Source organism: Mustela nivalis (genome assembly GCF_964662115.1).
Source record: "Mustela nivalis genome assembly, chromosome: 2".
NCBI classification, from domain to species: Eukaryota; Metazoa; Chordata; class Mammalia; order Carnivora; family Mustelidae; genus Mustela; species Mustela nivalis.
In genome coordinates, this window is record NC_139021.1 from 3,598,720 (window position 1) to 3,618,596 (window position 19,877).

The 19,877-nt window shown below is 59.2% G+C and overlaps 1 protein-coding gene across 2 annotated transcripts in view; it reads left to right on the plus strand.

The window, feature by feature from the left end:
- The window catches only part of TRAPPC9 (trafficking protein particle complex subunit 9), a 491,769-nt gene that overhangs the window by 391,955 nt on the left and 79,937 nt on the right, over positions 1–19,877 (plus strand). For both annotated transcript variants that reach the window (XM_082720692.1, XM_082720693.1), the window contains one exon: positions 3,738–3,828. In XM_082720692.1, coding sequence (XP_082576818.1) covers positions 3,738–3,828 — 91 coding nt within the window. The remainder of the gene's footprint in view (positions 1–3,737; positions 3,829–19,877) is intronic.

Here is a 19,877-nt window from a genome sequence, read left to right on the forward strand (position 1 = left end):
CAGCTGCTGTGAACACAGGTGGCCCGGCTGGCGGGCTGAGCCCCTGTTCCTCCCGGGGAGCCAGGCAGCCAATCACAGGTAGCTGCAGGCGTCACTGAACCGCACTGTGGGCCCTAATGTCTGGTTCTGGGGAGAATCACCTTCTAGGAGCTCAGAGTCGTATCGAAGACAAGATCTCCCCCATTGTCTTAAAGTAGAGCCAATAGGCGCAGGCGGCTTCGGGCCCCCCTCCCCACCCACCAGGCATCCAGCTCAACCTGTGAGTCTGATCAGGGCCAAGTGGACAAGAGTAGGCAGGAAGATGTGGGAAGAGACTTGACCAGAATTAGTCTCCACATGAGGCCCAGGCCTGCCTTGGCACACCTCCTCCCTCCCCATGTCAGCCCATCACTGGCTGTGTCAGCACCCCCGGCTCCCAGCAGTGGGGGCGGGTCCCGAGGCCTGGGTGCCTGCCCAGTCCTGCCCGTGACGTGGGCGTGCCTGTAGGGAGTGACTGCCCCTGTCCCGACCTGGATTGGACAGGGCCGTGCAAGCACCCCTGGGGTCCAGCACATCCCGGATGCCGGTTACTACCGTGCAGGTTCCGCATGAGGAACACCAGATTCGGTTTGTCAAGGTGATGGAGCCGAGGGCGCCGTCTCCCCGAGGGGCGTAGCTGCCCTTGGGAGGACAGAAACCGGCAGCTCCCTCCCCCGCCGGTTACTACGCCCCACCCCCCGTGCCGAGGGGTAGGCACCCCTCACCGAGCTGTGGTGACACACCAGGTGACGGAGTGTCTTCGGGGTTGGGCGGGAAAGCTGCCCCGTGGCCCCTCTCGGGGGGCAAGGCCAGTGGTGTCTTGGGGTCAGCTGTGGGTGCTGTGGCTCACTCACTTTGCGGCTTCGGTTTCCCCAGAGTGGAGGAACAAGCGCCTACGCTGCGGCCTTCACCGTCCTCCTTTCTGTGTCCATGAGCGTGCGGACGGCAGGGTCCTCGAAGAAGTGGGAGCCCGCGGCCGGGGCATCCAGCAAGCGACATCTCAGGGTCATGTCTTCAGGTCTCCTCCGCTCTGTGGTGTGGCTGGCATTTCCTTCCTTTCGATGCGGTATAAAACTCCATTGTGTGTCCAGATGGCTTGTTGCTTGTCTGTCCCTGTGACCTCGGACACTCGGGTTCCTTCCACTTTTTGGCTCCTGTGATGCATGTCGCTATACACACATGCTGCAAGTATCTGTTTGAGTCCCTGCTGTCACTTGTTTTGGGTGCCCCCCCCCTCAACCCAGGAGGGGATTGCTGGAGGCCAGCATCGTCTGTTCGCGGGTTTGTCTTCCCCCAAGCCTGTGAGCTTCTTGAGTCTCGGGTCAGTCCTCACTGGGATCCCCAGACACGTAGGGCCTTACCCTCAGGGTCCGTGCCAGCAGCGCCTTGTTGACCCAGTGAACGAAGGAGGTAAACGCACGCGTCCTAATGCCCTGGGTGTCCCAGGACCGCGCGTGGTCATTGCAGGGGCCGCGCGGAGTCTCTAGCTGTCCCGCTCTCACTCCGGCACCCGTAGACTGCGTAGCGGGATGGCGAAGACTGCATTTGGGGAATTCTCCTCAGGGAGCGAATTACCCCGGAAGCTTTTTGGTAAGTTGCCTGTGGTGGGGTAGGATCCCCGAAGGGGCCTGAGGTGCCAGCAGGGGCAGCGAGTCCCTGAGACGAGGGAAGGACAGTAGGAGAGCGGGGCGAGCCCTCACAGTAGGGCCCTTTGTGCTGTGCTTCCGGTGGCCAGGACTGCTGGTCCGTTGATTCTCGGGACAGTCCTGTGACGTTCGTGTGAAGTTCGTGTTGCTCTGGAGCTCGTGGACATTAACAGATGGTGGACCAGGCCCGGAGAATGTAGGCAGACGGCCTGGCGCTCCTCAGCGGCCGTGCCCGGACCCAGATCTCCGTGGAGAGCATCTGGACACCGCCGTTCCAGCGACAGCGGCAGCCACCCTTACTCGGGGCTGCAGGACTGCCGCGTGGCTCCCGGTCTGCCAGAGAGCTCAGTGTGGCTAGAATGAGCCTGCTCCCCCTTCTGCCCCGCTGCTGTCAGGTTGGCGTGGACTAGAGCAAGCAGCGCGAGTACCTGGGAGCTTGGCACGGAGGAAGCCCCAGTGTCTGCAGGGGCCACAGCAAGAGGCAGGCGCTGGGCTTGGGGGAGAGAAGATTCCGGGTCCCAGCATCTGAGCTGCATGTTGAGGGCTGTGGGCTCTGGAGGGCATGGAAGCGGGACTCCTCTCCCGCTTGTCCAGGATGTTTATCCCTCCTGAGTCTGTTTATTCATGACACAGAGTGCACTGAGCAGCTCTGTGAAGCAGGCGCTGGTGCGGGCTCCGGGCACAGGGCTGGGCCCTTGTGCAGATGTCAGGCTGGTGGCCAGGCTGAGCACTGGAGGAGGGGGACACCTGGGGGCCTTCGGGGCAGGGACGGGGCTCAGGGAAGGCTGGGCAGCCAAAGGATGAACAAAGACAGGAGGGAACAGGGCAGGGAAAAGCATTCTGAGGCAGAGAGCACAGATGTGGGCGGCTCAGAGTCCAGAGAGAGCACATGGTCTTTGGGAGGATTGACAGAATCCAAAAGAGCCAAGAAGGACTTTGGGGTGCAGAGGGGGGCAGGGATTCTAGCAGGTCACTGGGCTCTGCGGCCGGCCCTGCCCTCGCTAGCTTGCCTGGATGTTTGGGGGCCATGCCCACACTCCACAGAGCCCCCTGTGATTCTGTATCCACCCTGCCCCATGCCTGAGAGACTAGGGCCTCTGGTCCCCATTCCCCTGGGGCCCTGTGCCCCCAGCCTTAGCCCTGAGCTACTCTGCCCACGGCTTCATCCCCATACAGCTGTCCTCGGGCTTGGTGAGTGCGGGCTCCCGTTCCCCGCCGTCATCCTTGCCAGGAGGAGGCCCCTCGGCTTCAAGTTTGTGTGTGAGCCGTTCCGTGTTCTTCTCGTGTCTCCTTCCCTGTCTGGGTCAGACACGCCATGTGCTCGTTGAATGCAGTTAACTTGCTAAAGGCAGAAAGAAGCAGGTTTCCTCCTCACTTCCCTAATCGGGGAAGAATGTCAGGGACTAAATTCTTCCCTTGGATGACAACTTAAATTCTGTGGCCTTAATTTATGTAGGGAAAGGGAAAGAGGCTTGCAGATCTGTTTCTGAGAGCCACATTGACTGTTTAATATTAGTGCCCAGGAGACATCTGTTTTCTGCATTTCTAAACCCAGTTTCTTCATCCGCTGATACTTGCTGAGAGACTGTGACTTCCTCCATTATGAACCTGCCTAAGTGAGCCCATTCATAATAAGATGTGTAATTACATCTAGATGTGTAACACGACAGACGTGAAGCCAGCACGGAGCCGACACATGTCCAGAAACGTATTTGGTTACATGGAGCAATGAGCCATATTTTATTAAGGAAAAGCCAACTTCCGTTTCTTATATTTCCACCTGCCTCCCCCCGCCCAAGAACTCCTGCTGGACGGCTTCCCCTTCTTTATGCGACAGTGGCAGTAGCGCGGTTTACCTGATTAGGGTTGAGGGAGGGGGGCGCCGGGCATGTTCACGTGCCTGTTTTCCATGCCCAGCTCAGGTCTCAGTGGTGGGTTAGACTTCATTTGGGAGGAGGGGTCCTAGATCTGCTGTGGGAGGTTTGCTGTCCGGGCATCTGTAGAAGCTTCCAGAAGACCTCCCCCTGACCCCGGGGCCCAGCAGGAGCCGAGTTTTCCTTGACCAGCCCTCACCCCTCTCTCAAGCGCACAGGGGAGGCGAGCGTGGAAGGCCTCCTGAACCAGCTGGTCCTGGAGCACCTGCAGCTGGCCCCCTTGCAGTGGGGTGAGTACACGCGCATCGTCTCGGGCCGGGCACGCGCCTTCTCCCGCGGGTGGCTGGGGCGGCGAGGGCGGCGGGGCCGGCTGGGGTGGCCGGGGCAGGTCTGCGTCTGCCCTGAGCACGGCCCTTCAGGCGCACCCCGTCAGCAGCCTCAGATGCACACGTGGTGGTGGGCGCCGAGACGCCCTCACCTTCCAGCCGTGGCAGAGTCTGACATGGCCCTTGGCAGCCAGTGCCCTGGTCCCCGCGCCGTGCCTTCTGCCTGTGTGTCTGAACCTGGAGTGGGTGGTGGGGAGGAAGCCCAGGGGGCGGCCTCCTCGCTGGAGGAGCTCCGACAGCCTCTCACGGGGTCGGCACGGAGGAGCACGTGCTTGGTAAGCGCCTGACCTCGGTCCTCCGCCGGGAGCGCTCCCTGCGGCGAGCAGCCAGACCCGTGCAGCCCAGTGTCTGCTGCCCATCGCACGGCAGCGTGGGCCCTGCTCTGCGCCTTCCTGAGACCCGCGGAAGTATCTTGTTGAGCAACAAAGCAAGCGTTAAGTCGTTGAAGGGAGAGGCTGTGTTACTTTCTGGAAGTCATTTCAGTATCTCCTCTGCTTTGGGTCTGATGCCGGCAGTCAGCTGTGTTTTACCCCAGGTGTCACTGTAAATCAGTGTCAAGTCTTTCCTCTGGTTCCTTAGTGTATCCTCTCCCTTCTGTGTGCGACAAACACAAGGGAATCGTCCCAGGGCCATGGGCCCTTCTGCAGGCCTTACCCTGCTTTCCGTCAGTTTGTGGGACCCCCTTGCCACATGGGAGACCCCACTCCCCGCCGGTCTCCCTGCTCCTTTGCATGAAGCCCGGTGGGAGTCCCGTGAGTGGCCGATGCGGCAGCACCGAGGGGACCACACTTGGGCTGGAAGGAAGGGGGGGCCGTCTCTGGGGTCAGTGTTTGTGCCTCTGGAGGCTTTTCTGGGCCCCCAGACACTTGCCTGGGTTGGAGTGTCCTAGCTCTCAGGTACGGCTAGCTACGTCCCCCAGATGTGGACAGCCGAGCAGGGTCAGACGCCCAGATCCTCCCGCCTCCAGGGCTGGCACAGGCCCAAGACCTGTGCAACAAAATAAAATAAACCATGTGTTCCCGCATTCTGTCGCTCAGAAGAACTTCCCCGAGGCCCAGACAGTCAGTGGCAGCCACCCCCTGGGGTGAGCCCAGGAGGGTCCAGACTCCCTGCAGAGCCCAGCAGGAGGCCCTGCATTTGCGCTGGAGTCTTTATGGGCGTTTAGCTCTTCTGTTTGTTAACAGCCTTTGGGTCTGCTGTCCTACATGCCTCGTGGGCACGCCGGTATATTGGTTGATGACACAGGGGTTAATAACATTTTCCTGGAGGGGTACGTGGCTTTAAAAAAAATAATCCTAGGACCCGCGAGGCATTTGTGCCCAGAGGCCTTACTGGGAGGGCGTGAGCTGCCTCATGTTGTCACTTCTGATGCCCCTGCACACTGTGCCTGTCCTTCTCCAGAGGAGGACGCCGCGGCTCAGCTGGGTCAGGGATTCTGTCCAGCACCTGCCCCACTGGGAGGTGATCCATCCAGGTTCAACGGCAGATGCCCTCACACTGGAATCTTGACCTTTCCACCAGGTCACTTGATCAAAGTAATATATTCTCGCTGTGGAAAATCAGAAAAGTTGGAGAGAAAAGAATCACCCTTTCCCACTCCCCTGGAGAACCTCTATTTCACTGAATTTTTGTGTACTTCTAAGCCTTTTTGCTGCCCTCAAAATTTAAATTTTGTCCATAGAGGTGTTCATGCCAGGTTTGTGTTTGGTGCCCTTTCCTCCCCCCTTACTTGACACAACACAAGGATTCCTCATGTTATGGGCATGTCTCGTGCGTGCTGTTAGAGGCCACATAATAATTTCATCCAGCGGATGCAAGGTAGCTTAGCCCTTGTGCTGCTCTTGGAGGTCTTGGTTGTTCTGAGATGTTCATTGTTGCGTAAATCACACACACACACTGGCTTGCATGGGCTCCTACCTGGCACACATAAGGCTGCATGCTCGTGGTCTGCTAAGGGACCACCACCTGCATCAGACCGGGTGCGTCTGGAAGGCAGGACTGGAGTTTAACTCACATGTGGGTCCCCAGCACCTGGGACAGTGTCCGGCACGGAGCAGAGTCAGGAGACACGTATCTACGGAATGAATGGACAAAACCCTCAGTCCAAAAATCCACATTTTCCATGTAACCTTAGGGAACAGAAACTCCTGAATATTTCCTACTTTATAAACGGGGAATAGCGGTGAGGACCTCCCAGACTTGCGTGGGCTGGACACTGTGTCCTGCTCCCCACATGTGAGGGCGTGCTGCTCCCCGAGGCAGGGCAGCGGGTGTCCCCACAGCCGTCTCATGTGTCTGCTGCTTCCTAGACCTGCCACCCTCGTGTGTGCGCACATGGCCTGCTCACCACAGCTCAGGGCCAGAGCTTACAGCAGGGCTCACGGGATGCTGACTGGCGGGTGTGCACGGAAAAATGCCCCCATGTAACGTAGCCAACACTTAATCTGCCTTTGCGGGCAGTCCAGGAAAGCACAGCCCATCACTGATGTACCTAGGAAGCTACGAAAGCGTCGCCACCCAACAGTGGTAGAAGGACGCACGGGGACCCTGGAATCAGTTCAGCCTCATTAGTCACCACGACCGGTACCGATGGAAGGGACTGGAACCAGCCCCTAGACAGATGGTCGAGGAGCATGCTGGGCTCTGCAACCTGCCTTGTCCTCCTGACCAGAGGGGCAGCCTGCACCCCACCAGTTCACAGGACAGTTCCCAGCTGGAGACGAGAGGCACATGGGAAGCCGCAGCCCCGACCACGCTGACCTGGGGTCCCATCCCAGGCCTTCAGGCCTTGCCCCAGCCCTGCCCCTGTCCCCTCGTGCCCTTGGATGCACCCCAGAATCTCCACTTCTCCTCTCCACACCGACTGGCACGCAGCGACCTCCGCAGCCCCCGGCACTCCAATGGACAGAGGAACTCACTTTATTTCTCTCTTGTTTTTCTCTCTTGTTTCTTTATTTAAAATTGGGATAAAAACACATAAATGAGCCATCCTGACCATACAGCCTGGCCATGTTAACTGTATTCATTTTGTTGCACAGCCGATCTCTACCTTTTCTGTCTTGCAAAGTCAGAACTCTGTGCCTGTGGAATAGCTTTCTGATTTTTATTTATTTTTTAAAAGATTTTGCTTATTTATTTGTTAGAGACGTCGAGAGAAAGAATGAGAAAGAGCACAAGGGGAAATGGAAGCTGGAGGGAGAAGCAGGCTCTCCGCTGAGGACGGAGCCTGATGGAGGGCTCGATCCCAGGACCCTGGGATCATGACCTGAGCCAAAGGCAGACACTTAATGGGCTGAGCCACCCAGGCATCCCAGCTTTCATATTTTTATAGAACTTCAGAAAGAGTAAATTTTCTAAAAATTAAATTTCCAATGATATCTGACTGCTTCTTCTCCTGGAGTCATTTCTCCACTTCTGTTTCTTTTCTATAATTTTGCTTCCTCTTCTCTTTCTTGATTTGGCTGGCTAGTATATGGTTGACTCCGATGGTCGGTTCTCATCTCATCTCATCTCATCTCATCTCATCTCATCTCATCTCTTCTCTCTAATTCTGTCCCCATCTTCTTTCTGCTTTATGGGGGCTCACCATGTTAGTTGTCCTCTCTGAATTAGCTGGATATTTAATCTATTTACTTAAAATTTCCTACTATTTCTATAATTATTTAAGACTATGAATTTTCCTGCAATTACTGCATTACCTGTGTTCCTGTGTTCTGATATTTAACACTTTCATGGATGATTTTTTTAGGAATTTTGCAATTTTAGTTGGTTTCATTTTTGTCCCAAGAGTTGTTTAAAATCTACATGTTTTGTTTTGTTTTGTTTCCTGCATTCATTCTGGCTTTCTAATGTAATGGCCTTGTAATCAGTTTAGTGATATTTTCACCTCCGAGAGTTTACCGAGGTTTCTTTGTCATTTTGTGTGACCACTTCACAGACATTTAAAAGGATGGCATATGCCTTGTTTTAAATATGGTGAGTTACAAAATGTATCTGTTAACCTCCCCTCATTGATTACATTGCTGAGGTCTTTAGGACCCTCACTTATTTGACCCGCCATAGACTTTCAGAGATGAATTACCCCCACTGGTCTGCGGGTTCTCTTTAGCCTGAGGGGACTTCTGTCCATTTACTTGGTGGCCCTGTGTCCTGTAGTTCATGCAGCATGAGTATGGGTCATCCTTGGTGCATAGATGTCCCCCTTGCGCTCATTCTGAAGTACCCTTCTCTGTCTCCTTCTGTGTTTGTTGCTTCGTCTGATACTGTAACTCTCGACCCTGCTTGCATCTTGTTTGGCTGGTATGCCTTTGCCTATCATTCTATCTTAAACATTTCAGATTTCCTTTTTTCCCATGTGGTTCTCTTAGATGAAGCCTGGAGTTGAACATGGGTTGTGACCCAGCTGTAGAGTGTGTTGCATTAGTAGGTGAGTGTAGGCCATTTGCCTTCCCTGATATGGCACCTATGTTGGTCTTTTCTCTACATTCTGTTACACATTTTGTTTTTACAGCCTTTTATCTTGACTTTTGTGGTCTGTGTTTTTTTGTTTTGTTTTCTGTGATGATTTTATTCTTCTGCCACTTTCTTCCTAAAATCTCCTACTTCTCTTGTCTGACCACCCCCCCGCCCACCACCTTCTAAGGCCTTACCTGCTGTGTTCTTGCTCGTGGTCCTTACCATTCTCTGAGAGCTCATTATATACGCAGCTTTTTGTCCTTGTGCGTCTCTCCATGCCTGCTGGGCTATCCGCCCCATCGAGGAAGGATCTGTTCTTCACTGTATTTCCAGATCGGTAACCGGAACATTTAGTGCCTCCTGAATAAACATTGCCAAAGGCCCAGATGAGGTAGTCCTCATGGTGTCTCCGAAGTGGGTAGTGTTATTCCTGTGTTTCAGGTCAGAGGAAATGGAAAGCATGTGCGAACCATTCAGCCTGTGAGTGGCAAAGTGTCCCAGTCTCGAAATCTTGAAATCCACATCTCTCCCATCACATCACACTTCCCAGGATCCCACAGCGAGCTAGTGGCCCACAGCTGGATTTCAGGCCTGGCTGTGATGACTTCTAACCAGACATTCCACGGCACTACACCCCTGTTTAAAGAAAAACAAAGAGGTAATTTTGTAATTGTGCCCAGACTTGCAGAACAGTTCAGAGGCGGTAGTGAGAGTCTTTTTCCTGCACCATTTTAGAGTAAGTGGCCCAATCCGCCATCATCCCCAGATTCACTGATACACATTTCCTACAGACAAGGGTTCTGTGGTGTGACCATGTCTTGGACCTGTTGATACTGTTTTCAGCATCCCACACTGCTGGTGTCTGCCACTCCCCCTGGCTTGTGGACACCAAGAGCGCTTCACCGAGGGGAACAACTACCGGCATGCGTCACCCTTGTCACCAGTACATGGGGCAGGCCCCTGGGGGACGGGGTCCATGACCCGCCCCCACCCAGGTTGGAGGCCACGAGTGTTAGTTATACTGGACTTGGCTTCCAAAGCCCTTGCCATCTGCCTAGAATTTTTGCTCCAGTACCAGAACCCTGGCAGCGGGGATCTTTCCAGTGCTGTGGTGAGAAAGCTCCTGGCGGAGGGAGGATGGGGAGGCAGTGCTGGTGCTCAGCACCTCAGGGCTCACTGGCTCACCCTCTGCCACCCACCTTGCCCACACCTGCTGGGCCTGCGGACAGAGTGACCCCCAACACACACACACACAGAGGTGGGGCCAGGGGCTGTGCAGTCTCTGGCCGAGGAGTCACAGAGCTGGCATTGGCTCACTGTCTAGGGCCAGCCACGGGGCGTGGACTCTGCTGCATTGCCCTAGGTGTCTGCTGCACCTTAAATAAGACGGTGAATTTCAGGATCCGGGTTGTGCTAAAGCCAGGAGGGGCATTTCAGTCTGCCTCTCTAGCTTCCCACTTTGTGGGAGAGCGCGCCCAACACCAGCACCCACGTCCTCAGTCCCTGGGGGTGGGGGCCTGTGCACCCTGTGCGCAGCTGGTGAAGGCCTTCCATGTCCGTGTTGCATCAGAGCCTTGCAAGGGCCCTGCTGGGGGACACTGTCCCTGTTTTACAAATGGCAACCCCGGGGCAGCCAGCCAGGTGAGGTGACTCGCCCGAGGTCTCCCGGCCAGGTCTGCTCCAGGCCTCCAAGTCCCTGTCGTGCAGCTGGGCTCCTGCAGCTGCTCCCTGAGAACTCACGCCCGGGCCTTGGGCCTGCTGAGCTCCGGTGAGCACAGTGTGGCTTCCACAGGGAAGGGAGCAAGGACACCTGCCGATATCTGACGCGAGGTGGTGCCCAGTCGCATGGAGAAGCGTAGGGGATGGCAGTACGCCGGGGCCATCCTCGTGCTCAGCCTTGGGGCGGGAGACCAGCAGTGCCAGCTCCTCCCGGACTGTGGCCCCAGCTCCCCCACCTCCACCTCCCCGTGGACTCTGCGACCTTAGCAACTGTCTTGGTGTAAGCCCCGGAGACGGCTGTGAGGATCAGCAGCCAGCCTGGGAAAAAATGTGTCTATGTACGACCTGCTTTTCTCCGGGGACCCTACAAGGCATTTTTAGGGGAAGAAGACTTGTCCTTCAGTAGCTCAAATGCAGGCCCCATGTGCCCTGTGCAGAGGGGCGGAGCCTGGACTGATGGCTGCTCAGGGTAGGCACGGCATTTAGGGTCCCACCAGCAGGTGACACTGTCCCTGGGCCTCTGATGATTGAGTCCCGGCTGGGAAGCACAGGGCTTTCTGGCAGTCCTGGGCAAAGCAAAGTGGCTGTGGCCCCTCATCTGAATCTGTGGGAGCACCAGGCCTGTGGCCGAGCTCAGACAGGCCCCTCCCAGGCTCCTTGGTCGTGTGCATATTTTTAGCGGCAGCCTTCAAACCAAGGCTGCTCAGGTGACGGGGAGCCCGGGGTATGTGCAGTGGTGGTTGGGGTGGTCCTCCCTCCTCTGCATTGACGAGTTTGCCCCCTCAGCCTTTTGCAAAAGAGGAAGCATCTTCTGCAGGCGTGGAAGTCAAGGGCACGTTCAGAACAGGCCTGACCCGGATGCCGGAATGGGGAGCAGGTGCCGTGCCTGCCCTGCTCTCCGGCTCCTGACGTTGGCTCCGCCCCACACAGAGGCTGAGTCCCACTAGGGCCTGGCGCGTCACTGCCTTCAGGCCATGCTCAAGGCGCAGATCCGCCTGGGGCTTCCCCTGCAGAGGACGGGGAGCCTATCGCTGTAGGAGGTGCTTCTCCTGGGGCGCCCTGTACACCCTTTGTGTGGAGGCGAGGCCACGGGCAGCAGCTTTCCTCACGCATACCGGTTCCTTTATCGCAGGGAGGAGCATCAGGAGGGCCAGTGCTGGGCGCAGCCAGGCCAGGGACTCAGAGCTGAAGGGGACTTGGGAGCCTTGTCCCTTGCTGGCTCCACAGCTTGCTGTTAAGCTCAACTCCTGCGGCTCTTTCTCGTGGAAAAGATGAGCCACAAGATGAGCCACGGGGTACTTTGCCAGTAGTTTCGTCTGCTGAGACGGGAGCAGGGCTTGGCCTTCCGGCTCCTGGCCTCAGGCGGGGTGTCGGGAGCTTCCTGGTCAGCGGAGGGGGCGTCCTTGCTCCTGGCACCTGCCAGGAGGTTGGGGAGGTCCCTTGTCCCTGCCGTGGGGGTGTCCTGGCCCAGATGAGACCAAGTCAGGCCGGCAAACTGGGTTGTGGGAGGAGGACAGGCCAGCAGAAAGGGCCATCCTCACGTGGCCGCATCTCAGTGGGGCCATGGGGGTGTTGGATGGTCTGGAGACGGAGGTTAGGGGGCCCCTCCCTGTAGCCTCTGGGGCTAGCATTTGGGAACCCTCCAGAGGCAGAGCCATTTCCCCTTTGGCCAGCAGAGAAGCTCACATTTGACAACTTGCCCCACATAGGACACCATGAAGTCGGCGGGATCTGGGCCATTTTCCCGGAACTGCTGCACACGGGGCTGCCCACCAGCTGGGGGAGGAGAATGGGCTGTGCTCGCTCGAGGTGGGGCGTAGCTGAGCCGGTGGGGGGCCAGGCAGGCCAGGTGGCCTGACAGTCTCACTCAGGTGATGTCACTCACAGGCACTTGTGTCTGAGCCGTCCCCACCCCAGCTGAGAGCCATCAGGTCTGCGTGGTCTGGATGGAGAAGCTGTGGCTTCCAGATCTGAGTGACCTTGGCTCAGGCCTCCTGTTCTGGGGTTCATTCTCTTGTGCCTCCAATGACAGTCTTGCCGGAGGCGTTCTGTGCAGGGAGACACTCCGGGCCGAGCGCTCTCATGGGGTCCCCGTGTGAGCGGGCCTCAAGGTTGACTTGCCTCCTGCATGGCATGCCGGGTTCCCATGCTGGCGGACCGGACCCCGGCGGCTTCCCCCTGACCTGCCCCTGTTCCTAGGCCCCCGCCTCGCAGGGGTAGGGCATCGGCCTTGCCGTGCTTTACCCTCAGTGTTTGTCTTAACCGTGTTGTTCTGCATGTGCTAAAGAAACACAGAGCACATGCTCAGAGGAAAGTGTTTGGAATGAAGCTGTTTCATTTCGTGGGAAGTAAGAATGTCTGGAAGCGAATGTGGGTCAGCTTTGGCTGCAGTACTGAGGTTTGGGGAAAAATAGCTCCTTCCTGTTTGCGGACCCGAGAAGGAAGCAATCCTTGACGAGGCGCTGGCCTCCGGGCCACTTTGAAGCCAGACCTCGAACAGCGAAGCCAACTTCAAAGACGCAGCCTCCTGACCTTCCTCGGGCAGCTCCCGACAACACCCTTCCTTCTCCCCAAGGCCCTTCGCTGGCGAGTCAGCCCTGGTCTGTTGATGCCGCTCGGCTGCTGGAGAGAAGCAGCCGCGGAGCCCCTGCTCCCGCAGACGGCAGTTACGGCCGAGGACGGGCTCCTCGGCTTGTAGCGGGTCCCCCTCCTCTCCCTGCAGGCCCTGCGCGTCCTCCGGGTGGGGCCGAAAACTGCACATTTCCAAAATCACAGCAGACCACGGGAGCTCAGCCCTGGGGGTCAAGCGCCTGGTGTCTCCTCCCCACCTAACCTTCCCTCCCCCTCCATCGTGAGTGTGGGTTTGTAGTTTCGCCTGCAGAAGCTGGTCCCGGTCTCCGCGGGGGGCCTGAACCGGCCAAGCGCGTGTGGCCTCCCTGCCATTGCGCTCCCCGGAGGGAGATGTGCTCGGACACAGCGGTGGGGATCACTGTCTCGGGCTGGGGATGCCTCTTAGGGGCTTGCGGCAAAGCTGCGTGCCGACGAGGTTCGGCATTCCCTTTTCTAGAGAGTTGACCCCTTCCTACCGACTCTTCACCCTGGTATGTCCAGGGTTCATCGCTGGTTCTCTATGAAGAACGTGCCATGCAAGAGGGTGAGAGCAGAGCGCCATGGTGATGCGGTAGCCGTGGGCTGGATGGCGAGATTGGCGAGAGCCCGTCCACTCTGTCACGTTGGGAACCCAGGGCTCAGAGCCATGAGGCGTCTACGTGCCATAGGACTCCAGGCACCCCTACGCCTCTCTGGTCTAGGAGGGGTGCTCACGGGGACCCACCCTTCTCTCTGTACGTGTGTCTTGACAGCAGGAACAGAGGTGCAGCCACAGAAGGTGCCACAAGCCCGGCCCTGCCCGCCGCCAAGGCCCGCGCTGCCGTGAGCTACGTGGTTCCTGGGACCTGCGGGCTGTTAGGCTGGTTTGTGGCGGCCTTGTCCGGTGGGTGGCCAGGGTGGGCTGCAGGCCCGTCAGCAAGAACCTGTGGGTCTCCTGCCCTCTGTGCCTTCAGCACTTGATTCTGGAGCTCTGGGCCAGAAACGGGGGACAAGGAGGTGGCTGGTAGGAACACCGAAGGCAGTGTCGCCTGGTGTGATGGAAGGACCTGGGTTTGGGCCTCAGCCCTTAGCGCCAGTCCTGACTTACTGGACGGCCATGAGCGTGTCACCAGGATTGTCAAAACCTCCCTGTGTTTGGGGCTGGGGACACAGTAGCACGCAGGAGAGGCTCAGAGCCTTGGTCCTCAGGGAGCCGACCGCCTTTTCCAGGAGGCCCTGGTGTGAGGAGGAGGCTGTGTCCCTGCTTCGGCAGGCGATGAAGTCTCTAGAGGAATCTAGTTACCGTCGGGGCATGGACTTTGTTGCAGGCAGATGCTGGGGTCTCCCGGTGGCCTGTGCTTTCTCCACGAAGCGGGAAGTGAGATCACGTCGGGGAATGGGGCAATGTCCGCGGATCTGGGACATCTGAGGATACAGAGACTTCCGTATGGCACCGAGCACAGAGCAAACTTGGCCTTGGTCAGAATTCACTGGAAGGAGGAAGGGAGGGAGGAATATGGTCAAGACAGAGGCAGATTCCGTTCCAAGGAGAGCTCTGTGGCGGGGAGTTCCAGCACGAGCGGAGGTGGTTAAGTGCCGTGCCGGTCAGATGGAAGGTTCTCAGCGCGTACCCATGAGGGAATTACTGAAGGGCCCGTGTGGGCAGGACGGGGTCAGGGGCAGGGCAGAGGCGGGTCGCCTGTGGTAGGAGGAAGGCTTGTCCCCTAGCCGCAGGGGTTTCTGGCCTGGATTGTGTTCGCAGGGTTTGAGCGCATTTGTCTTCCTTTGCCGATTTTACTTCCCTTGCCACCTCATTGGATGGCAGGAGTACAGACAAGTCAGCACAGGCCTGTCCCCGCGTCGGGGCACACCTGCACGCAGCTGGCATCTGGCAGGCGGGGGGCCTGTGGTTCTGCGGTGCAGGACAGAGGTCGGCCCGCGTGCGGGGGCACGAGACTATCCCGGCACCGGAGTGGGTGGGTCCCCTGGAGAACAGGCCGCTCCGCAGTGGAGGTCGGAGGGGCGGGGCTGGGAAGGGGGCAGGTGTGACAACAGCAGGAGGAAGTAGAGGGCTGTGGGCCACCCGCTGCGGAGATGTGAAGCGGCAAGCCAGCGCTGCCGCCGGCCTGCCCGGGGCTCGCCCCTCCCCGCCCGCTCAGCCGGCGCTCCTGTACCCTGGGCCCCTCGCAGCCGAGCTCCCGCGCACAGGCCCTCCCTGCCACCCTCCCCGAGTCTCTTCCCACTCTGGTGGCACTTGCTCAACTGCGGGTTTTGTGGTCTGTGACCTTCCTGGGGCCCGAATCCATCCGTCCTCTGGCTTCCCAGCCCCTGGAAGGGCGTTTTGCATGAGACTCTGGACACACGCTGACATGGTACGTAATTTCTGGAGCAGAGTCAGGGCCCAGGGTCTGACATGGGATCCGGTGCTTCTGGCAGTCATAATCTGGGACCATGGGGGTGTCACAGACTGTCGGCGCTCACAGGCCGTCACAGTATTTGACATGAAGGAACGGCAGGGCGGGGAGGCAGGCAGGAAGGACTCTCTGATTGGACCTTCTGTTCTAGACCCAGTGTTCCGTGTGGAACAGGTTGGTTTAGGGGTGTTGGGTCAAGTTGTGTTAGAAAATCTCTTTGAGCTTTTGAGAAACCACAGTGAGGCTCTTCTGTCCTGTTTCGTCGTGAACTTGTGTCCCCCACGGTACATGGGTCTCTGGGGACGCACCGCGGGCAGCCCGTTGCACTGGGTGCCCATCGCACTGGGTGCAGAGGTGTGTGTGGGAGTCAGAGCCGCCCGTGTGCCCGCTCGGGAGTGACGTTCAGCGGCACGCTACCTTCCTCCGCCCCTGGGATGCGGCGACGGTCTTGGGAGGACTGGGGTCCTGGCTGACGTTGCACAGGTGGTTTTCACAAGCTTGTTCTCAGTGGGAAGAAGATGTGGGTTTTTCTCTAGAAACGGGATGAACTTGGTTAATGCAGCCGTGGGCAGCTTGGGAGCATCATTCATTCGGTCGTTCACACCATGAGCACGTGTTCACCGCTGCAGTGGGTCCCAGGCCCTGGGCTAAGTCCAGAGGGGAAGGCTGTGTCCTCAGCAGCTCGGGCACCTTGCTGGCTGCATGGGGACAGAGCTGGCGTCGGTACCTGCTCTCCGGGCGCAAGGACGAGAGCTGCAGGCAGAACGGTCTCTGCTTGGTGGTGGCCTGCTTCAGACACCGGACCCGCCATGCTGTCCTTACGAGGAAGGGCTCATCTCCCTCCTTTCTGGAGCCCGTCGCACACTGTTGCTGGCACCCACATGCCCTTTCCACCCCTGGAGTGTGCGCTGTGTGTGCAGAAACGCAGCTTTGCTCGGTAAGCACCGGAGAGCCCTGCTTTCACTACCTGTCTCTGTGGGTCGTTAGGACAGTGGGCAGGGTCGCGTGCTGCTACTAAAACTGGAAACAGGATGGACTTGACGATCGAGGAAGGCAGGGCGTGAGGACGCTCCCCTGTGCCGAGAACCAGCCCTCCAGGACGCCTTCCAGCTCCACCTGGGGCGTCTCCGTTCAAGTCAGGGTCACTTCCTATACTTCACGGGGGCCAGGCACTGGGGGACAGGGCAGGGGAGATGACACGGCTCCAGCCCCTCTAGGGTTGGAACACGCATCCCTGGTGTGGCGTTGCAGACGGGTGACGCCCTCGGTACCTCGTGTGGGGCTGAGCAGAGAGAACTCATAGAGGAAGCAGTGTGTGAGCGAGGGCTCAGATTCGGGCGAGAAGTTCCGCAGGAACAGGAGAGCGTCCTAGGGAGACAGCAGGCTGAGCCAGGGCTGCGAGGGGGCTGCGGGCAGCGTGCTGGAGGGGTGAGGCGGCCGCGGCCGTGTACTGTCTGTGTGCCCACATGAGCAGACCCGGATTGCGGCTCTGCTCACTGGCTCTGCTGGGCAGAACTCCTGGTGCTTCCAGAAGGTTCCGTGCATCATCCTTCGGCGTTCAGGGCCCTCCCGGTGCGGGTCGTGTGACAGGTGATGATCACAGCGGCATGGGCTCCCACGCGCGTCCCTCCCCACCTCCTCCCCGGGCAGCCGCCGTTCCTTCCAGGGCCTTCCCAGCTGTCCACTGCTTACAAACATCTGACGACAGAGCGCAGGGAAGATGTAAGTCAGTTGCAAAGCTCATTACGAATCTTGGCGAAGCCGCAGTTCTTGAAGCGGGTGAAAGCCACGCGGGAGCGCGAGAGCTGCCCTGGGACCCCCGCCCCCAGCCCTGGGCAAAGGAGGGCCCCGGGGGCGGAGCTTGCAGGGGCCTGAGAAGGCTCCAGGCTCCGGGGACAGCGGAGACCTCAGGGCGGGGACAGCAGAGACCTCAGGGCGGGCTGTAGAGCTGGGGGGCACGGCCCCTTCCCCGTGCTGTGGCTGCCCCCCGCCGATCTCACGCGGAGCCTGGGGAAGGCCAGGAAGCCCTCACAGCCCGACTCTCTGCTCTTTAAAGAACGGCTCCTTGCGGTGAGTAGAACTGGATTTCATTACCTCACCTCCAGGAAACTTGTTTTCACCATTTCTTCCATTTCACTTTCACAGTGAGGCCCAGTCACAGCATACCTGCCCCACGGGCCGTGATGGTTCAGTGCCATTGTGTGTGGATCTACTTGAATGTAGCCTTTTGGGAGCAGTTCTGAGATGGCCAGGCCTCCCTCCCTTGGGACAGCTGTGTGTTCGGTGGCCGGTTGAGGATGCTGAGAGGCAGGGGCCCTCGGGGCAGGTCACTCGGGTCCCTTGCGCCATCGCAGGGGCTGGCCATGCCCCCCCGCCACAGGCTGTGTGGGAGCGGTTCACGGGCAGCCCACAGCACCCATGTCATTTTCCTGACGGGACAGGGCCTTCACCTCTAGCTGGGAGGTGCAGATGGCCAGAGGGACCCTGTGCCCTGCTCCTGACTCCTGGGGGACACTCCCTAGCTGCTGTGTGCCTGCACACGGCCATCAGTGGCTGTGAGACCCCAGGGCCCTGGGTTGGCGTTAGCGGGCAGCCTGGGGTTCCTGCTGCCTCCTCGCTCCCCACGAGCTGCTCCATCTCCTGGGCCGTGGAGCGGAGGTGAAAGGGGGACCACCTCTCAGAGCTCCTGTCGGGCTGCCCCGTGAAGCGTCTGCCTTGTTCCGTGTGAACAACCCTGCCTGGGTTGCTGAGGACCTGCCCACTTCAGATCCCCGTGGGTGCCTGTTGTCCTCGGAGTACAAGCGTGCTGGTGGGGCCTCTGGCCAGGCCCGGTCACCCCTGCTGGCCTCTGGCCTCTCCTCCTGCCTTCCCGACGCAGGGAGACGCCCCGCGCAGCGTCTCACACGCCTGTGCCTTGGCACCTGCCCTCGCTTCTGCCTGGACTGTCCCACGCACCTTCCCACTTGGCTTTCAGAAGGCGGCACGGGCGCCCCCCCGTCTGTCCAAGTCAGCCACCGGCACCCCTGCCCCGTGCTCCGTGGGCCTCTCCGCTGACCTTCTCCCACACTCTGTTGCCCTGGTGCCGCAGATGGCAGATGTGGAGACCAGGAGCCTCCTGGAGGGCAGAGGTGTGGCCGCGTGGCTCCTCTGTCCCCATGCTGAGTCCTCGCGGGCAGGCAGCCTCCCGATGGGAGGTGAGTGCGTGGTGAGCCCCGGCGAGAAAGCGAGAGCGCTCTCCCCTCGCCCGGCGTTGCCTGCTGCCTGTAGCGAGGCTGTCACGTTTATGAGCGGAGGCTGTGCTCAGATGCGGCCGTTGCAGCTGCTTGCAGGGAAAGGAAGTCATCAGTCTCTTGGCCAGCCCCTCCTCCCCGTCTGCCCACCTTGCAGTGTTCCAGGTGCGTCTAGGGGAGAGCAGCGGCTCGGGCTGTGGTCGGGAGTGGGGGCGCTCACTTCCCTGTGTCCTGGTCGCAGAGGCTGGGGACTAAGAGGGAGGAGCACCGAGGGCTCTCCGGGGTCTGCCTGCGACTCTGGCACACAGCTGGGAGGGTGGGCTCTGGTCCTGAGAATGTTCCAGCTCAGGCGGTAACAACCAGAACAGGCGTGTTGAAGGTAGGCTTTCTGCCCCCAGGTCGCACTCCCCCAGCTCTGTCCTGGATCTGCAGCCCTGCCCGGTGTCTGTGCCCCTCCTTCCCACAGACCCCCCCAAGTTCCCAGCTCCCTAGGGTGCCCAGGATGGGGTGGGAGAGATTTCCACACGGGAGCGAGGACGGAGGTCAGATCTGAGGTCGGGAAGGAGCGGCTGCGTCTGCCGGGTGTGTACTGAGCCCTTCCTGCTTGTCCACCGCCCCCCATCCTTGATGCAGCCCAGGTAGGCGGAGAACATCCTCAGTTTTACCTAGAAGTTCCCTGTGCTTCCACAAGCAGCCCGCCTGCAGGGCCTGATTCTGTGGGAGGCCCGGGCTGGTCGTGCCTGCTGACCGGCAGGCGGCCTGGGGGTCGTCTCAGGACTGTGGGTTTTCTCTGCTGTATGAGCCACGTGGCCCGTGGTTCCCATCACCAGGTGGCCCCCAGGTCCCAGGGCCAAGCTCCTTCCCAGCAGAAGGGGGCTCTCCTTCTCCTGCAGCTCTGGGGGGCCCTGCACCCCGTGGGGGGCACAGGGGCTGGGCTGGCTGTGTCCCAGGCACAGGGAGAATAGACGGATCCTTGGCCCTGTGCCTCGTAAGGGCTTTTACTCAGTTTGGCGGCTCAGGGCTCAGAATCTGCACGGTCAGTGAGCACCCCCAGAGCCAGGTTGGGAATTCCTGCTGCTCATTGTCTGGGGTCCCCCCTGGACCAGGGCCTGGTGACACCGTTGTCCTCTGAAGCTGTGGAACCCGAGGCTGCCGGTCCCAGAGTCTGAATTTTCGGGCCTGTTTTAAGTGTTTCTCTTTCGATCTGCAGCCGGCTTCCGGTTCTGGGGTAACCAGGTAGGCTAGATTGTCTTGGCGGCGTGTTTGCGGAGGAGGTAGGGTGTCTCTGAGACTTGAGCAAATAATGGTTTAATGATTGCCACGTCTCCCTTGGGAGCCCCACACCAGCCGCAGACGGGGAGGACCGAGCCGGGAGCCCGTGCCGAGGCCTGCCTTCAATTCGGCAAGGGCAGTGACCAGGCCGGTGTCATTTGCAGAGGGAAAGTGGAGGCCAGCGTGCTTCCTAGTGCTGGTCTCGGGGCCCGCTTGGCACACCCTTTGCTTAGCTCCTGTAAGAACTCCCCACTGCCTGCGAGTCTCCTGGGAG